The 13,799-nt window shown below is 40.4% G+C and overlaps 1 protein-coding gene across 1 annotated transcript in view; it reads left to right on the top strand.

The window, feature by feature from the left end:
- Positions 1–13,799, top strand: part of PHLPP1 (PH domain and leucine rich repeat protein phosphatase 1) — a gene marked incomplete at both ends in the record, with an annotated part of 185,278 nt that overhangs the window by 130,302 nt on the left and 41,177 nt on the right. Inside the window, 4 exons of the mRNA XM_080714393.1 lie at positions 2,518–2,664; positions 3,340–3,570; positions 9,751–9,953; positions 11,982–12,042. Coding sequence (XP_080570519.1) covers positions 2,518–2,664; positions 3,340–3,570; positions 9,751–9,953; positions 11,982–12,042 — 642 coding nt within the window. The remainder of the gene's footprint in view (positions 1–2,517; positions 2,665–3,339; positions 3,571–9,750; positions 9,954–11,981; positions 12,043–13,799) is intronic.

Below are 13,799 nucleotides of genomic sequence, written 5' to 3'. Positions count from 1 at the left end.
CCTCCCTTGCTTCCATGTAAGCTTGTCAGCTACATTTTAATTTTTCAAATCACTGTTGCTTTTCCTTGTACCCAGCAGTGATAGGATCCTGGTAAATTTGTTTGCATGAATTACACCCCGCTCTGCGTCGATATCGACCTGTCCGTCTCCAAGAGCCAATGCTTCTCTTTCCCATTTCACGTAATTACTGGCTTTAAAATGCTCCTGTTTCCTGCTCTCTGATAAAGTCTGTGTATTGTATTGTGTTGGATAATTTCTAGTTGGATTTTTCCCCTAGAAGTTCTTTTTGAAAAAGTTTAATTTTAATGGTATGCAAACTTTTAAATTGTGGCTTATTTTATCAAATGAGGAAAAATATCTAGAAAATGTGATACCGTTTCCATTTGGATGAGAACATCAGTTTGATCTGTGGTGGCCAGGACAAGCACTTTATCTCAGGTAGGGTCGCCACATTTTTGGAAGGGCGGGTAAAACAAGTACCACTTAAGTTTGAATTTCAGATAATGAACAACACTTTGTTTTAGTGAATGTCCCATGTAATATTTGGAATATACTCATACTAAAAGAAAACTTGTTTATATGATACTCAAATTTAACTCCATATTCCTTATTTTGTTAATCCTATTTCAGGATTCCTTTACCCTCTCAAAAATAGAGGACTCTAAGTAGCTTTTATCTATGTGAACTATATGTGTTGATATTTTACTTACTTAGAAATTTACACAGATATTTTAAATTATTAATTTGTTTAGATAATGTTAGCATAAATTACATTTTTTAAATAAAAACCTTTACAAAACAAAAGCAAATAGGGGAGTGTCATTGTTCTATATTTTTTTAAATACACTACCTGGCTGGCTTCTCCTTTCTCTTTCTGCATTTAACAGTCTGTGATCACTAGGACATATACTTCCTGGAAATCTCTACTGAGCACCTGAAAGAAAATGATAGTTGGCAGGGACCAATTAGGTGCTTAGTATCCTGATGAAAATAGTTATAGCCTTGAGGATTTCTGAAAGGGTCTCGGCACTGTCCTGGGGTCTGCCGTGCACACCTTAACTGCTCCTGAAGAGTAATGGACCCTGCCGTTCTAGCTTGTGTTCTGTAGATCATACATAACTGGGCCAGCATTCTTTGTTTTAAGAAAGTCTAGTAGGTAAATGTATAAATTAGAAGAGAAAAAAAAAACTCGAAATGATTATTCAGACTTAACAGTAGTTCTTTCCTGATTCTTTTAAACTTAAAATACTATTAGGTCTCAGGTCATCCAGCTAAGAAAAGAACTATTATATAAAATCAAGGTAAACACTTTGAATCTGTCACATAGGTGCATTATCTGCTTTTTGTGTAAACAAACTTGGATTTATCTTTTTAGAACAAGATTTAACATTGTTATTATAAAATTTAGTAAGTAGGTTACATGATCGTTTCTTTAAAAATGCTGATTGAGTTGATTTGGATTTAGTTTTAGGATATGTGTCTGTTTCAGGAAGACTGCACGTTGCCTAGTATTAGGCTTGAGCAGTTTTTAAAGAATTAGTATAATGTAATAAAAGATCTCATTCTCACCTCCTAAAGAAATGGTGTAGAGCCTGGCAGTGGGCCAAATGTAAGAGTGCACAGAGAAGTAAAACTTAAAGATAGCTTCTGCAGTTGCTTTAGTTGCTTGGGCAACTGAGACCGTGAAAGAGCCATTAACAAAAATAGAAGAGGAGGAAGGAAATGCTGGGCTGGGATAAAGACGGTACGCTCCGCGTTAGACTGGAAATGTGAGCGCTCAGGAGAGCAGGCCAGGAGACAGGGCCGAGAGCCTCGCTCACCTGTTCACCTCGCATGAGAAGATTTCCTAGAAGACAGTGTGGGGAGAGGCGAATCTGTGAGGAGTGCCTCAGCCTGGGGAGGAAAGGTTAGAATGGAGGAGGAGGAGGGCCATCCAGGAGAAGAGTTAGGGAGAGCTGGAAGGGCCATGAAGGTGAAAAGCAAAGCGCTTCTTCAGGCTGCGCTGAGCAGAAGCATCAAGTGCTCCATTGAGATTGAGGAATGATAATTGGTTCTTAAATTTGGAGCGTTGTCCTGGCTACTTTGAAGAGTGTTACTTATTTCCGCTTCGGGTTTAAGAGATGAGAGGCAGGAGATTTTGACTTGTCTGAGATAACAGTCCACAGGAGCTGACTCTCAGCCCTATCTCCGTCCTCCTTCCCAGGACCATTACCAGGATAATAACCACCCAACTGAGATACAGCTAAAAGCGTGGCCTAGCGGAACTCCCTCCTGAATGTCCAACCTCACTTTAGAACCACACGTTGGTCTTTAAATACGATGTTTATGGTGTAGGTAAAACACTGGCCTTAGTATGAGATATACATTCTGGCTCTGCTGCTCTCTTAACCTTTGAGGGCTCTGTTGCCACCCCAGTTGAATTTTGGGAGTAGAGCTAGTTATCTCTAAGACTATGTTAAAATTAGGTGATGTTATCCAACAGTGACATTTTTCTTTCCTTTTGTTTTATTGTGGCAGGTTCACCAAGTTGAAGAGTCTTAACCTTTCCAATAATCATCTAGGGGACTTCCCACTAGCAGTGTGCAGTATTCCCACCCTGGCAGAGCTGAACGTGTCCTGCAATGCCCTGCGAACACTCCCAGCAGACGTCGGGGCTATGCACAAGTGGGTACTTCAGATCCACTGCGGGGGTGTCCATTGGAAACTTCCGGAAAGCTGCGTGGGGTCATAGAAAATGAGATTAGTTAGCTTGTTATGTTATGGTCATGTAAATCATGGCCTTAAATCTAGACACTTGTGTTTAGAGTTTAGACTCTTTTAATCCTATAAAAGCCAGGCATAGTGGCACACACTTGTAATCCCAGTACTTGGGAGGCTGAGACAGGAGGATCGCAGGTTCATGACCAGCCTCAGGTACTTAGGCCCTCTGCAACTTAGTGAGACCCTGTTTCAAAATAAGGAATGAAAAATAGGGCTGGGGTGTAGCTTGGCCCCTGGGTTCAATTCCCACTACCACACACACAAAAAAGAAATTAATTTTAAGAAATAAAAGGGAAAGATTGGTCTTTGGGCTGGCTCATCCTGCATTTAACCCAAGTCATTCTCATTTATTTCTATGTAAGTTGAGAAAATTGGTCATAATTTCCATTTTTAATAAAAGGTTACGATGCTTAGTTCTGATTCCTTATTTTCTTTCCTTATTGCCTCAGGCCCTGTCTTTGTGCATTTTGTGAAGTGTAGATTTTCTAGTAATATGATCTTTATTTATGAAACTTGCATGTTGATAATAAAATGTGAAATGAACATTTCTCTTTATAACTTTTATGTTTTCTTTACTAGCTTGCAGACATTTTTGTTGGATGGAAACTTTCTCCAGTCCCTTCCTGCCGAGTTGGAGAACATGCACCAGCTCAGTTATCTCGGTCTTTCTTTCAATGAGTTCACTGACATTCCCGAGGTTCTGGAGAAGTTGACTGCTGTGGATAAACTGTGTATGTCTGGAAACTGTATGGAGACCCTTAGGCTGCAGGCTTTGAGAAGAATGCCTCACATTAGACATGTGGACCTGAGGTAACTGTTTCTGAGAGACTTATGTCATTGGAATGAGTGGCTTATATTTGTGGAGTAGGTTATAGCTCTTTTGGTGAGATTAGCCAAAGCAAATAGGCTGGTTAGTTCAACTGGGACCTAATTTTCTCTTTCTGTCAAAAGGGAACCACAACTCTTACCTTAGATCTATTTTTAAAAAATCGCTAATGAATGACCATATGTATTGAAGGTCTCAACTTCGTTTTGCAAAATTGGACCCATTTTACTGTGCGTGAATAGATAGGACTTTGAGTCAGAAACCCGCTGTTAGTGAATGAAAACCATGTATCTTTGGGAGCAAGGGGAGAGTTTTCCTCTTAGTCCTTCCGATCTGTGACTGTAGCTGAGGAATTTGACATCACTGAGCTACTCCCCCTCTTGAGTTTTTTCTTCCATGGATCCCTTAATACACTATATCCATTACGTTAAACTTACTTTGATTTTCTGTCTCTTCATCCCAGTGACTTTCTTTTTAGTTCAACCATTTTGTACACAAAGATAAAACCCATAATCTCCCATCAGACCAGAGTTTGGCAGTAGCTTCCTCTCTCACCATTCACAAGTGCAAGGAACGTGCATTTTGGATCTGCCACGCTAAACCCTAACTGGCAAAACACGAGAACAACCCCTGCTGCGTAGTTGATGCCCGGTGGTCAGCGCTTAGTGCATAAGATTTATTTTTTGTTTCTAATGCACAGAGATCTAGTACTGAAGGAGGAAGCTTTTCAAAATATCTTGTTTTTAGCCAGGCATGGTGACATGCACTTGTAATCCCAGCACTTGAGAGTCTGAGACAGGACAATTGCAGGTTCTCAGCCAGCCTCAGCTATTTAATGAGGCCCTCCACAACTTAGTGAGACCCTGTTTCAAAATAAAAATAGGGCTGGGAGTGTAGCTTGGAGGTAGAATGCCCCTGGGTTTAATCTCTAGTACTGAAGAAAAAAATCTCATCTTGAAGGAAAAACAAGAGTCTGTCACAGACTTGACTTCCTATAAAGCAACTTATACAGGTTAGTGCATAATGCCAACCTGCCCATTGAGTGCTTTTCCAACCAAACAACTTTCTCCATTAAACAGGAGTTGATGACCACATATGAGCCACATTGAATCCAGGGCAAATATTTAATACCTATATCTTTGTGTTCTCATCTATAAAGTACAGTTAATAACAGAACCTAATGCATAGAGTTGCAGAGAGAATTGAATTAAATTGCCGAGCACTCCCAGAAGGCATGATGCTTGGTGATTATCACCTGACTGAGGACTCTTCCCCACTTGTGGAACCCGCTCTGCTGTAGTTCTTGGCATTTTACACTGTGTGTGTCGAGGTGGGCCCATCCTTTCCTCAACACCCACTTTCCTCTCTGGTGCTAGCCCCAGGCCCTCCTTCTGGCTTTTCAGTTTCATCAGCATGAAATAACAGCAGTGTATGCTCCCCTTTCTTCTTTCTTGATGTGGTCTGGCCTCTGGAACTCATATATTTCAGCCCCACAGATAATTCCTTGGTTTGAACTTTCTTCTGACTTAAGAAGTCAAGCCCGTTCCACCTAGGGAAGTGTTCGAAATTAATTTTCAGATCTAGAATTCTGAATTTGGGGACTACAAACGGTTCTAATGTATCTGACTTTGGGAGCATGTTGGAGTGGGACAGGATAAGGAACTGAACACTTGGTCTTGTTAGCTTTCTTTCCAAACTGTTAAATGTTTTTGCCTCTGAGCAAAACATGAATTTAGAAAATTTATTCACTAAACTGAATTTAGAAAACCCTCATATTTCAGAATTTAGGCCCCGCCTTTTTTTGGTACTAGGGATGGAATCCAGGGACATTCTACCTTCGAACTACACCTCCAGCCCTATTTTTTGTTTTTTTATTTTGAAACAGGATCTCACTGAGTTGCAAAGGGCCTCACTGCGTAGCTGAGGCTGTCTGTGAACCACGATCCTCCTGTCTCAGCCTCCCCAATGCTGGGATTGCAAGTGTGAGCCACCACGCGCAGCAAGGCCCTTTTTATTCAGTCACTCACTCAGTGGTATAGTTTTGGCAGAGCCAAGGATAATGGGCTGCTGAGGTAATAAGCGTGAGGTGATTCCCATGTTACCTGGCATATGTAAGAAGATACCATTTTTCTTGAATTATTTTATGGATAAGATCAACCTAATGTTTCTAGAAGTCACATTTCTTAAATTGTTCCGAGTTCTAGCTCTAGTTCAGCCTTTTTAGATGACAACAGATAAAGGATATTTAAATACCAGGATAGACATTGGACATTCTTTAAGTGTTGAATGACTGTGAGTAGATCACTTCTTTCTTTCAGGCCTCTAAGCTGAGGGGAAAAAAATCTGATACATTTCTTTATAATTCTGCCTTAAGACTTTAAACTGGAGTTAGAAGAGTAGGTTAAGCAGAGTTTCACTTAGTTCCTCTAAGCAAAGGGCTGATTTTATTAAGTTTCCTTCAAATGGAAATTATACATCAGACTAAAAGCATGAATTGAGTGACTTACTTTTTCTTACACTGATGTTCTTTGAGACTGATAGTACTTATTCTGTGGCATCATTAGTACCCCACCCAGGTGGTCATTACCCAAGTCTCTCTCGTAAGTTACTTCTCATTCTGCCAATGTTGTCTGCCATGATGGTTGCATATACTCCTGGCCCGTCTTTCATCTTTTATTTATTTATTTTTTTTGGTGGGTCTGGGGATGGAACCCAGGGGCATTCTACCTCCGAGCTACACCCCCTGCCCTATTTTTTATTCTTTATTTTGAAACCGGGTCTCACTGAGTTGCAGAGGGCCTACTAAGTAGCTGAGGCTGTCCACAAACCATGATCCTCTGTGTCTCAGGGTCTCAGCCTCCCGAATGCTGAGATTACAAGCGTGCACCACCACACCCGGCTTTTCATCTTTTATCTTGATGTTATCATTCCTCAGTCTTTCCCTAATCCTTTTTTTTTTTTTTTTTCCTTGGGACCAGTTTCACCTCAGCTGCCACCTGGATAATTTCTCCTTGCTTTCTTTTATTGACACCCTTAATCAAATACACGTGAAGTAGAGTCTCATTTCTTTCTTTAACTAGTTGTTTCCTTCCATTCTTGTTTTTGCTGAAAGCAATACCACCCCATTGTTTATTCCCACACAGAACATCTGGCTGCATTTCTACTTTACCACTGGACTCAGTCCCTCTTTCTCTCCTTTCTCTCATTTCTCCCTTCCTTTCCTTCTCACCGCTGCCATTGTCTCCTGGATGTGTCCTGCGTCCTCTTGTGCAGCCTCTGAAGCCACCACACTCTTGCTCCACTCCTTCCGTTCTCTGGCTCCAGGTATTGCTGCTCTCGTATCTGGTTCCAAGCCGCTAGCCAAAGAATCCTTTGAGGATGAAGCGCTGTGTTAGAGCTGCTCAAGTGTGGCCCTATAATTTGGTCTTGCAAGCCAATTTTTTTTTACTACTTTTCCATGATGAGCTATGTATAGAAACTGGTACTCATATCTTAGAAGTGTATGGTGACTTGTCATTGCCACGGTGTCTGAGCATTTTGTAGACTTACTGTGTTTAGTTACCGTACGTGTGCCGGTTGTGTGCAGCAGGACTGTGTACTCAGTCTGTGATGAATTTGAAATTTAGAAAATAGATTGCTCAGCACAGGTATTGGTGCATTGCTCTTGTCTACCTTTGAGCCTTTGCCTTGTATTACTTACTTAGTAGATACAGCTTTTGGTGAAGATGGATTGCCTAATACTCCTTTCTAGCCACATTTCAACTCCCCTGACATGCCCTGTGCTCTTCAGCCCAGAGGCTGCTCTGCTGCTGCCTGTGAACTGCTTTCTCCTCCCCTGAACCTCTGCTAGCATCTGCCCACCTGGACATTCAGATGAAATCCTTGCTTTTCCACGCCATCCTTTCTGACTCTCCTCTGTATTTCGTCATTGTGGCACTTGTCACATGCTGGTAGTTCTTATGTGTTGAATCCTGTAAAGCATATCTGATTCTTCTCACTGAATTATGAAGGCCTTTCAAGAACGTCACGTTTTGTTTATCTCTTCACAGATCCTGGCACATATCTTATTCATTTTATTTTCTCTACGACTTTGCAGGACAGGGAGGGTGTTTTTCTCATCTCACAGGTTAGAATTAGGCTCCAGGGTGTGAGGTAACCTGTTCAACATCATCTATGCAGTACTGAGCAGCCAGCTAGGGCTAGAACATAGTGCTCCTCCACACGGCCCCTCTGTAGAGGAACTGCTCAGTGAATAGTTAGGAGATAAGTAATATGGCTGCATTAACTGACAGTATTATTGGAAGGGATTTTTTTTTTTTTACCATTTTGTATTAAGTTTTTTCTAGATAGATATATTACTGTGTGAGCCTAAAATTTTCTGATATCCTAAATGTTGGCAATTTGAGCTAACCAATGAGAATGTTAACTTTCCTTTTGTCATAGATTTTTTTCTCATTAAACCAACACTATTATTAGTATTAATATAATGACATGTGTATGTGTTTCAAATGAAGACAATATCATTATGAAAGTTTTCAAGTGTAATTTGGGGAGAATATGGAAGTTTTTCAATTCCTATAAGCTATTATCTTCAAGATGAGATTTTTTTTCCCTTTTTTGTTCAGTATATATAATTATAGTAATCTAGTAAGCATTTGGAGAGATGAATTTCTGGCTTGAGACCCATTTTTAAATCTTATAACCTAAAACAAAAACAAAAAAATAAAAAAGAAGAAGCAGCCCAAAACATCCTCTTGGGACATTTGAAGAAGCCATATCCTGCACCTGCATGCTGATGAATCCTACTCTGTGCTGTCACTCGCCCTGTGTTGGCTTTGTGATACTACTCTTAATAATTCAGTGACATGGTTCTATTTTTTTTTTTTAAGGGCAGAAATTCACTATTTCTTTCTTTTTTTTTTTTTTTTTGGTGGTACTGGGGATGGAACTCAGGTGCATTTCACCTCTGAACTACACCCCCTGTCCTATTTTTTAGTTTTTTTTTTTTTTCTTATTTTTTGAAACAGGGTCTCACTGAGTTGCAAAGGGCCTCGCTAAGTAGCTGAGGCTGCTCGAGAACCACGATCTTCCATCTCCACCTCCCGAATGCTGGGATTCTAAGCGTGCACCACCACGCCTGGCCTGTATCATTCTTCGTATCAGTACTCTTCTAACCAAGTTCATGATCTCAGCACTTTCTTGGCTTTGTAATGAGAAGTAGGGGTGTTTTGTTTGTTTGTTCTTAAAGGAATTAGGCTTAGCTTCTCAAATTGGGAACTGAGCTTTTCATGTGCTTTCTCCCCTTGTCGGGTAAAAGCCTCTGTGTTACACTGGTTCCTCCTCCCCATTACTGCGTGTCTTCTGGCAGCTCGTCCGTAGCAGCCTCAGAGTTCACGTGACTCGCGGCGATTCTGCCAGTCTCCCTGTGCCTCGCCCCACCCTATCATTGTAGGTCCCCATTGCTGTCCCTCAGTTTTGATTTCTCAGTGACTCCTAGGTGCCAGATCCTGGTATGTCCTGAGGTTTGCTCTTTCGGTTAATGTTTGCAGGTGGAAGTGGCTCTGTGGTCGGTGCTGGTTGAGAACCCTGTACGTGTCTTCCCAGCTCTGCTGCTCCATTTGTTACATGGCCCACAGTCGCTTTTTCCCAGATCGGCCCTGTAACTCTGCCCTTCTTTATGAATACACATCTACCTGCCACACTCGTCATCTCTCCTTCCTTAAATACTGCACATAGTTGTAATGGGTTCCAAAGAGTTTTTGTGGGTTTTGTTTCCTCCCCGCCCCCCATATCCTTTCAAGTATGGTATCAGTGTGTTTTCAGAATTTAATTTTTTTGAAGAAATTGCACACGTATTTTTTTTTCTCTTCCTGAAATGAATTAGGGCGAGATCAGAGTAATTGCTCCTCTCCCAGCCTTAGTGTTCTCAGTTGTGCTATGGAGTGTATTGTGAAGGCTAAGGCCTCTTGGAATCGGACCTAAAAATGGCCAGTGAATCTGGTCAGTTAAACGAGGCCAGATGCCGAGATGAAAGAAGGAACAAAGAACCATAACACAGCGACACTTGAGTACTCTCTCTCTCTGCTCTACCACATGAGGGTGTGGCCGCTTGTTTATAGCGCTGCAGTTCATTGTAACCTCCTCTTGTGTCTTTCCCCCTCAAGACTGAATGTCATTACGAAGCTTATAGCAGATGAAGTGGACTTTCTACAGCATATCACGCAACTTGACCTGCGAGACAATAAACTTGGCGATCTGGATGCCATGATTTTCAACAACATCGAAGTTCTGCACTGTGAAAGGAATCACCTGGTGACACTAAACGTCTGTGGCTATTTCCTGAAAGCACTCAATGCCTCTTCTAATGGTATGTACCACAAGCCATATCAAAGTCTGTCTATTTTTAGTCTTAAGGATGTACCCACTGCCAGCATCTCTATCTCACTGATTTCTCTTTTGTCATTGAGTTAGTAAAGAGAATCAAAGTTTGTCAAGATAAAAGTCATACAAGAAGAAAGTTGGTTTGGCACATAAAGAGATCAGAAAGGAAGACTTCAGTGTTCCTAATTTGTATGCCCTCCCTCATACTGTGATATTTAGATAAATTACTTCCACTGTTGATTTGTTTCTTCTCTGTGGGGGGGAGAAATGAATGATTTCTCGGGCTACCTTGTTAAGATAGTGAACATGGACTTTGATTTAATATTAGAGTGAAAGGAAAGTCCGTTGTGGACTCCATTCAGGATCTGAGTTTCCTGTTCCACTAACAGAAGTACTCAGCATTCCTGAATTATATGCACAGGGACACCGTAAAGCAAGAGTCTTAACCATTTAAAAAACCTCTTCCTCAGAATTTGAAAATCATGCCAGGCTTGGTGGCGCATGCTTGTAATCCCAGTACTCAGAAGGCTGCGACAGGAGGATCTGGGTTCAGAGCCAGTCTCAGCTATTTTGTGAGACCCTCTGCAACTTAGTGAGACCCTATTTCAAAATAAAGAATAAAAAATAGGGCTGGGGATGTAGCTTGAAGGTAGAATGCCTCTGGGTTTCATCCCCAGTACCACAAAACAAACAAACAAACAAAAAAAGAATTTGAAAAATCATGTCAGGTTCACAGAAGAAAAGGCCAAGTGGGCAAACATCTGCTAAGGTAAAGATTTCAGTTCCCTGCAGTCAGCAAACTGAATAAAAAACAAGTATTTACTGCTGCCAGTTGTACATACACATGTTTATTAAGCACTTGCTTTATGCATAGTGTAACTGTAGCTTATGAGTTTTAAATGCTGTGTGTTTTTTCATTTTTATTTTTTAATGTGCTTAACTGTCCTCTCGCTGGAAAAATGAGCCAAACTTCAAATGGGTACAGTCCCTAGTACAGTTTGATTGAATACTAAATGGATACAAGGCTTGAATAGCCAGGTTCTGTGAAGTCAATAGAGGAAAGAATCTGAGTATTGCTTGTTTAGCAGGGGAATTCTGAATTCACAGAAGTAATTATGGGATTGCAGTCAGGGCGAACACTGAGCCTGGTTCAGTACGCTGTGGGGAAGCAGGAGAGACTCTGAAGTTGGAGGGGGTGTGCATGAGGGAGTGTTGCTTTCAGACTGCTGATGTGAAAGCAGCGTGCAGATACGCTGGTGAGCGAAGGGCGCGGGACTCCCCGATCCAGGGTGAATGGCCCCTGAGCTAAGGGGATTTGCTGCCAGGGCTGCAGGTGTTGGCTTGAGGCTCACCTGCTCAGGTAAGTGCCCGAAACTATGGAAGTAAGATAACTGGATGTGACCTGATACCCCAAAGTCGACCTACAGGGCCCTGCACAGTTATCTGGGAGCAGAGTGGACAACCAGATAGCAGCTACTTGCGAATTACTTGGCAAGTGTTAGCTCAGTAAGATGTTTAGAAACTACTCTGCCCAAGCAATAAAGCCCTCAGGGGACAGTGGTGGCATAGATCATAAAGTTTTGAAGAGGCACTTTCAGATTTGAGTAGTAAGGCTCATTTGTGACCCTTCCCTGAGCGCTGTTTCAGAAGAGCGAGGAGACAAAAACCAAGGAAAATTTGGATTTATGCAAGAAACCTTAGTGTTAAAAAATGATACTCATTTGGCTAACCTTTCAGGTAAACTTTAGCACACACCACAAGAGGAGAACAATAATACATGAGTAGAAAAGAGGCAGGAGAGTGGAATAGTAATTTGTTTCAACTCCTTAATAAAATCTTGTGATCAAACTAGAAGTTTTTTCTTTCCTGTAGTTTCAAAGTTGAACAAGTGGATTTATTGTACTCTCCAAACTAAATAAACAATGGAGGATAAAGCACAGTAATGATATTCTACACACATAAAGAGTCCTCTGTGTTACTTGATAGTAATATTTTTGTTTTCTCTTTCTCCTAGAACTTGTTCAACTTGATGTTTACCCAGTTCCAAATTATTTGTCTTACATGGATGTTTCAAGGTAAGAAGACAAGTCTCAGAGCACTCTGACATCTACCTAGAAGTTATTTAGTTATGTCTGAGCCTATGCATAAGCACTTTTCTTAAACTTTGAAGGTAAATAATAAGAATTGAAGTTTAATGGTTGCCTCTAAAATATATATAGCTGTCCATTAAAATACATTTGTACACGGTGGTTCATAAAAGAAGAAAGGACGTATCGTTTTGAATACCAGTTTGAACACTAGATTAAGGCTTGAAAGTTTAATGAGTTGAGGGCCATAATGTGAAGTTCAATAACTCTTTAATTATATTAACCATGTCTTCTGTCTTTCCTAAAATAATACTAATTACTTTTTTAAGAATACTGTATTTGTTTTGATTCCCCCCTCTTTGTTATTTTGTACCTGCATATATCTCCTTTTCATGGACTCGGAAAATAGCCCATGAGCCTGCTCCGATTTCTTAATATATTTTGGAATATGCTGACCATCTTACCTGTTATGTTAAATTTGCTTATGCAGCATATCATATTTATTTTAGTTCCCACAAGCATTATACTTTTTCCTCATAACACAAAGTTGTGACTCTGTCGACAGCATATATTTGACACATAATAAATTTTAATAATTTTAACACACTAAGTTGGAAGCTCAAAGGAAATAACCACAAATTTCTGAATGCACGGAGTCTTGTGGCTCTCAAGGTGAAACTGTTAGTGACTTCAGTATTAAATTCTAATACAGTTATGAACAGACATCATACTTGTAATCACAACTGTGGTGTGATTCATGATACTCAGGATTTTTCCTCATCATGAACTATACACACTTTTATAAGAATGTAACTTTTTTTTGAGCTGCGCATGGTGGTACACACTTGTAATCCCAGCATTTGGCTGAGACAGAAGGATTGCAGTTCAAGGCCAGCCTCAGCTACTTAGGCCCTTTGCAATTCAGTGAGACCCTGTTTCAAAATAAAGAATAAAAGTAGGGCTGGGGGTGTAGCTCAGAGATAAAATGCCCCTGGGTTCCATCCCCAGTACAGGAAAAGAAAAAAAATATATATATATATACATATATACATACATACATATTATATATATATGTATAAAACTTTTTTTAAAAGAATATATTCAGTTGTTTATGTAATAATGTATCAGTATTTAGGTCTTGCGGGAATTATAATTTTATCATAAACTTAAAATTATGAAATTCTTTGAGTAGTGCTTCATGCCTTTCTCACTAAAATATATAACTAATAATTGTATTTAATGAACTTGAGTCAGACATTACTTGACTTAGTGCCTTTTTATTTCACCCTCCCACCTGCTGTGGTTGTTATTTCCACCTTTTAAATAAGAACAGCGCAGGAGTGAGTTCTGCGTACTAGGTGCACATACGTTTGTTGAGCAGACTCGAATCTGCTCACAGTCTGCTTTACCCACCTTCCACGCTGTCGTCTATGGAGTGATTACGACAATGGCTAGCGTCGCTCAGTACCACTTTCTAGCTAGTTTGTTGAATAACTAAAGCCAGCATTAGTTTAGTTCACCTCTTCCTGTTTATCATTACCATGAAACACCTAAGTAAATGTTTTCAAACACGGAATTTGGAGTTTTAACGGTCACTACAGTTTCTCATGGGCACCATGTTAAAGCCATTTTTCACTCTTCCATGGCTGTTTTCATGATACTGACTGGAATGGGCAAATATTTTAGTAGTAAGGGTAAAAATGCAAATTTGAAATTAAGACTAGGTTATATCATTTGACTGTTGG

This window comes from Muscardinus avellanarius (genome assembly GCF_963383645.1).
Source record: "Muscardinus avellanarius genome assembly, chromosome: 17".
In the NCBI taxonomy this organism is placed as follows: domain Eukaryota; kingdom Metazoa; phylum Chordata; class Mammalia; order Rodentia; family Gliridae; genus Muscardinus; species Muscardinus avellanarius.
Note: the sequence above shows the minus strand (reverse complement) of the source record. Positions and strands in the feature narration are given on the sequence as shown.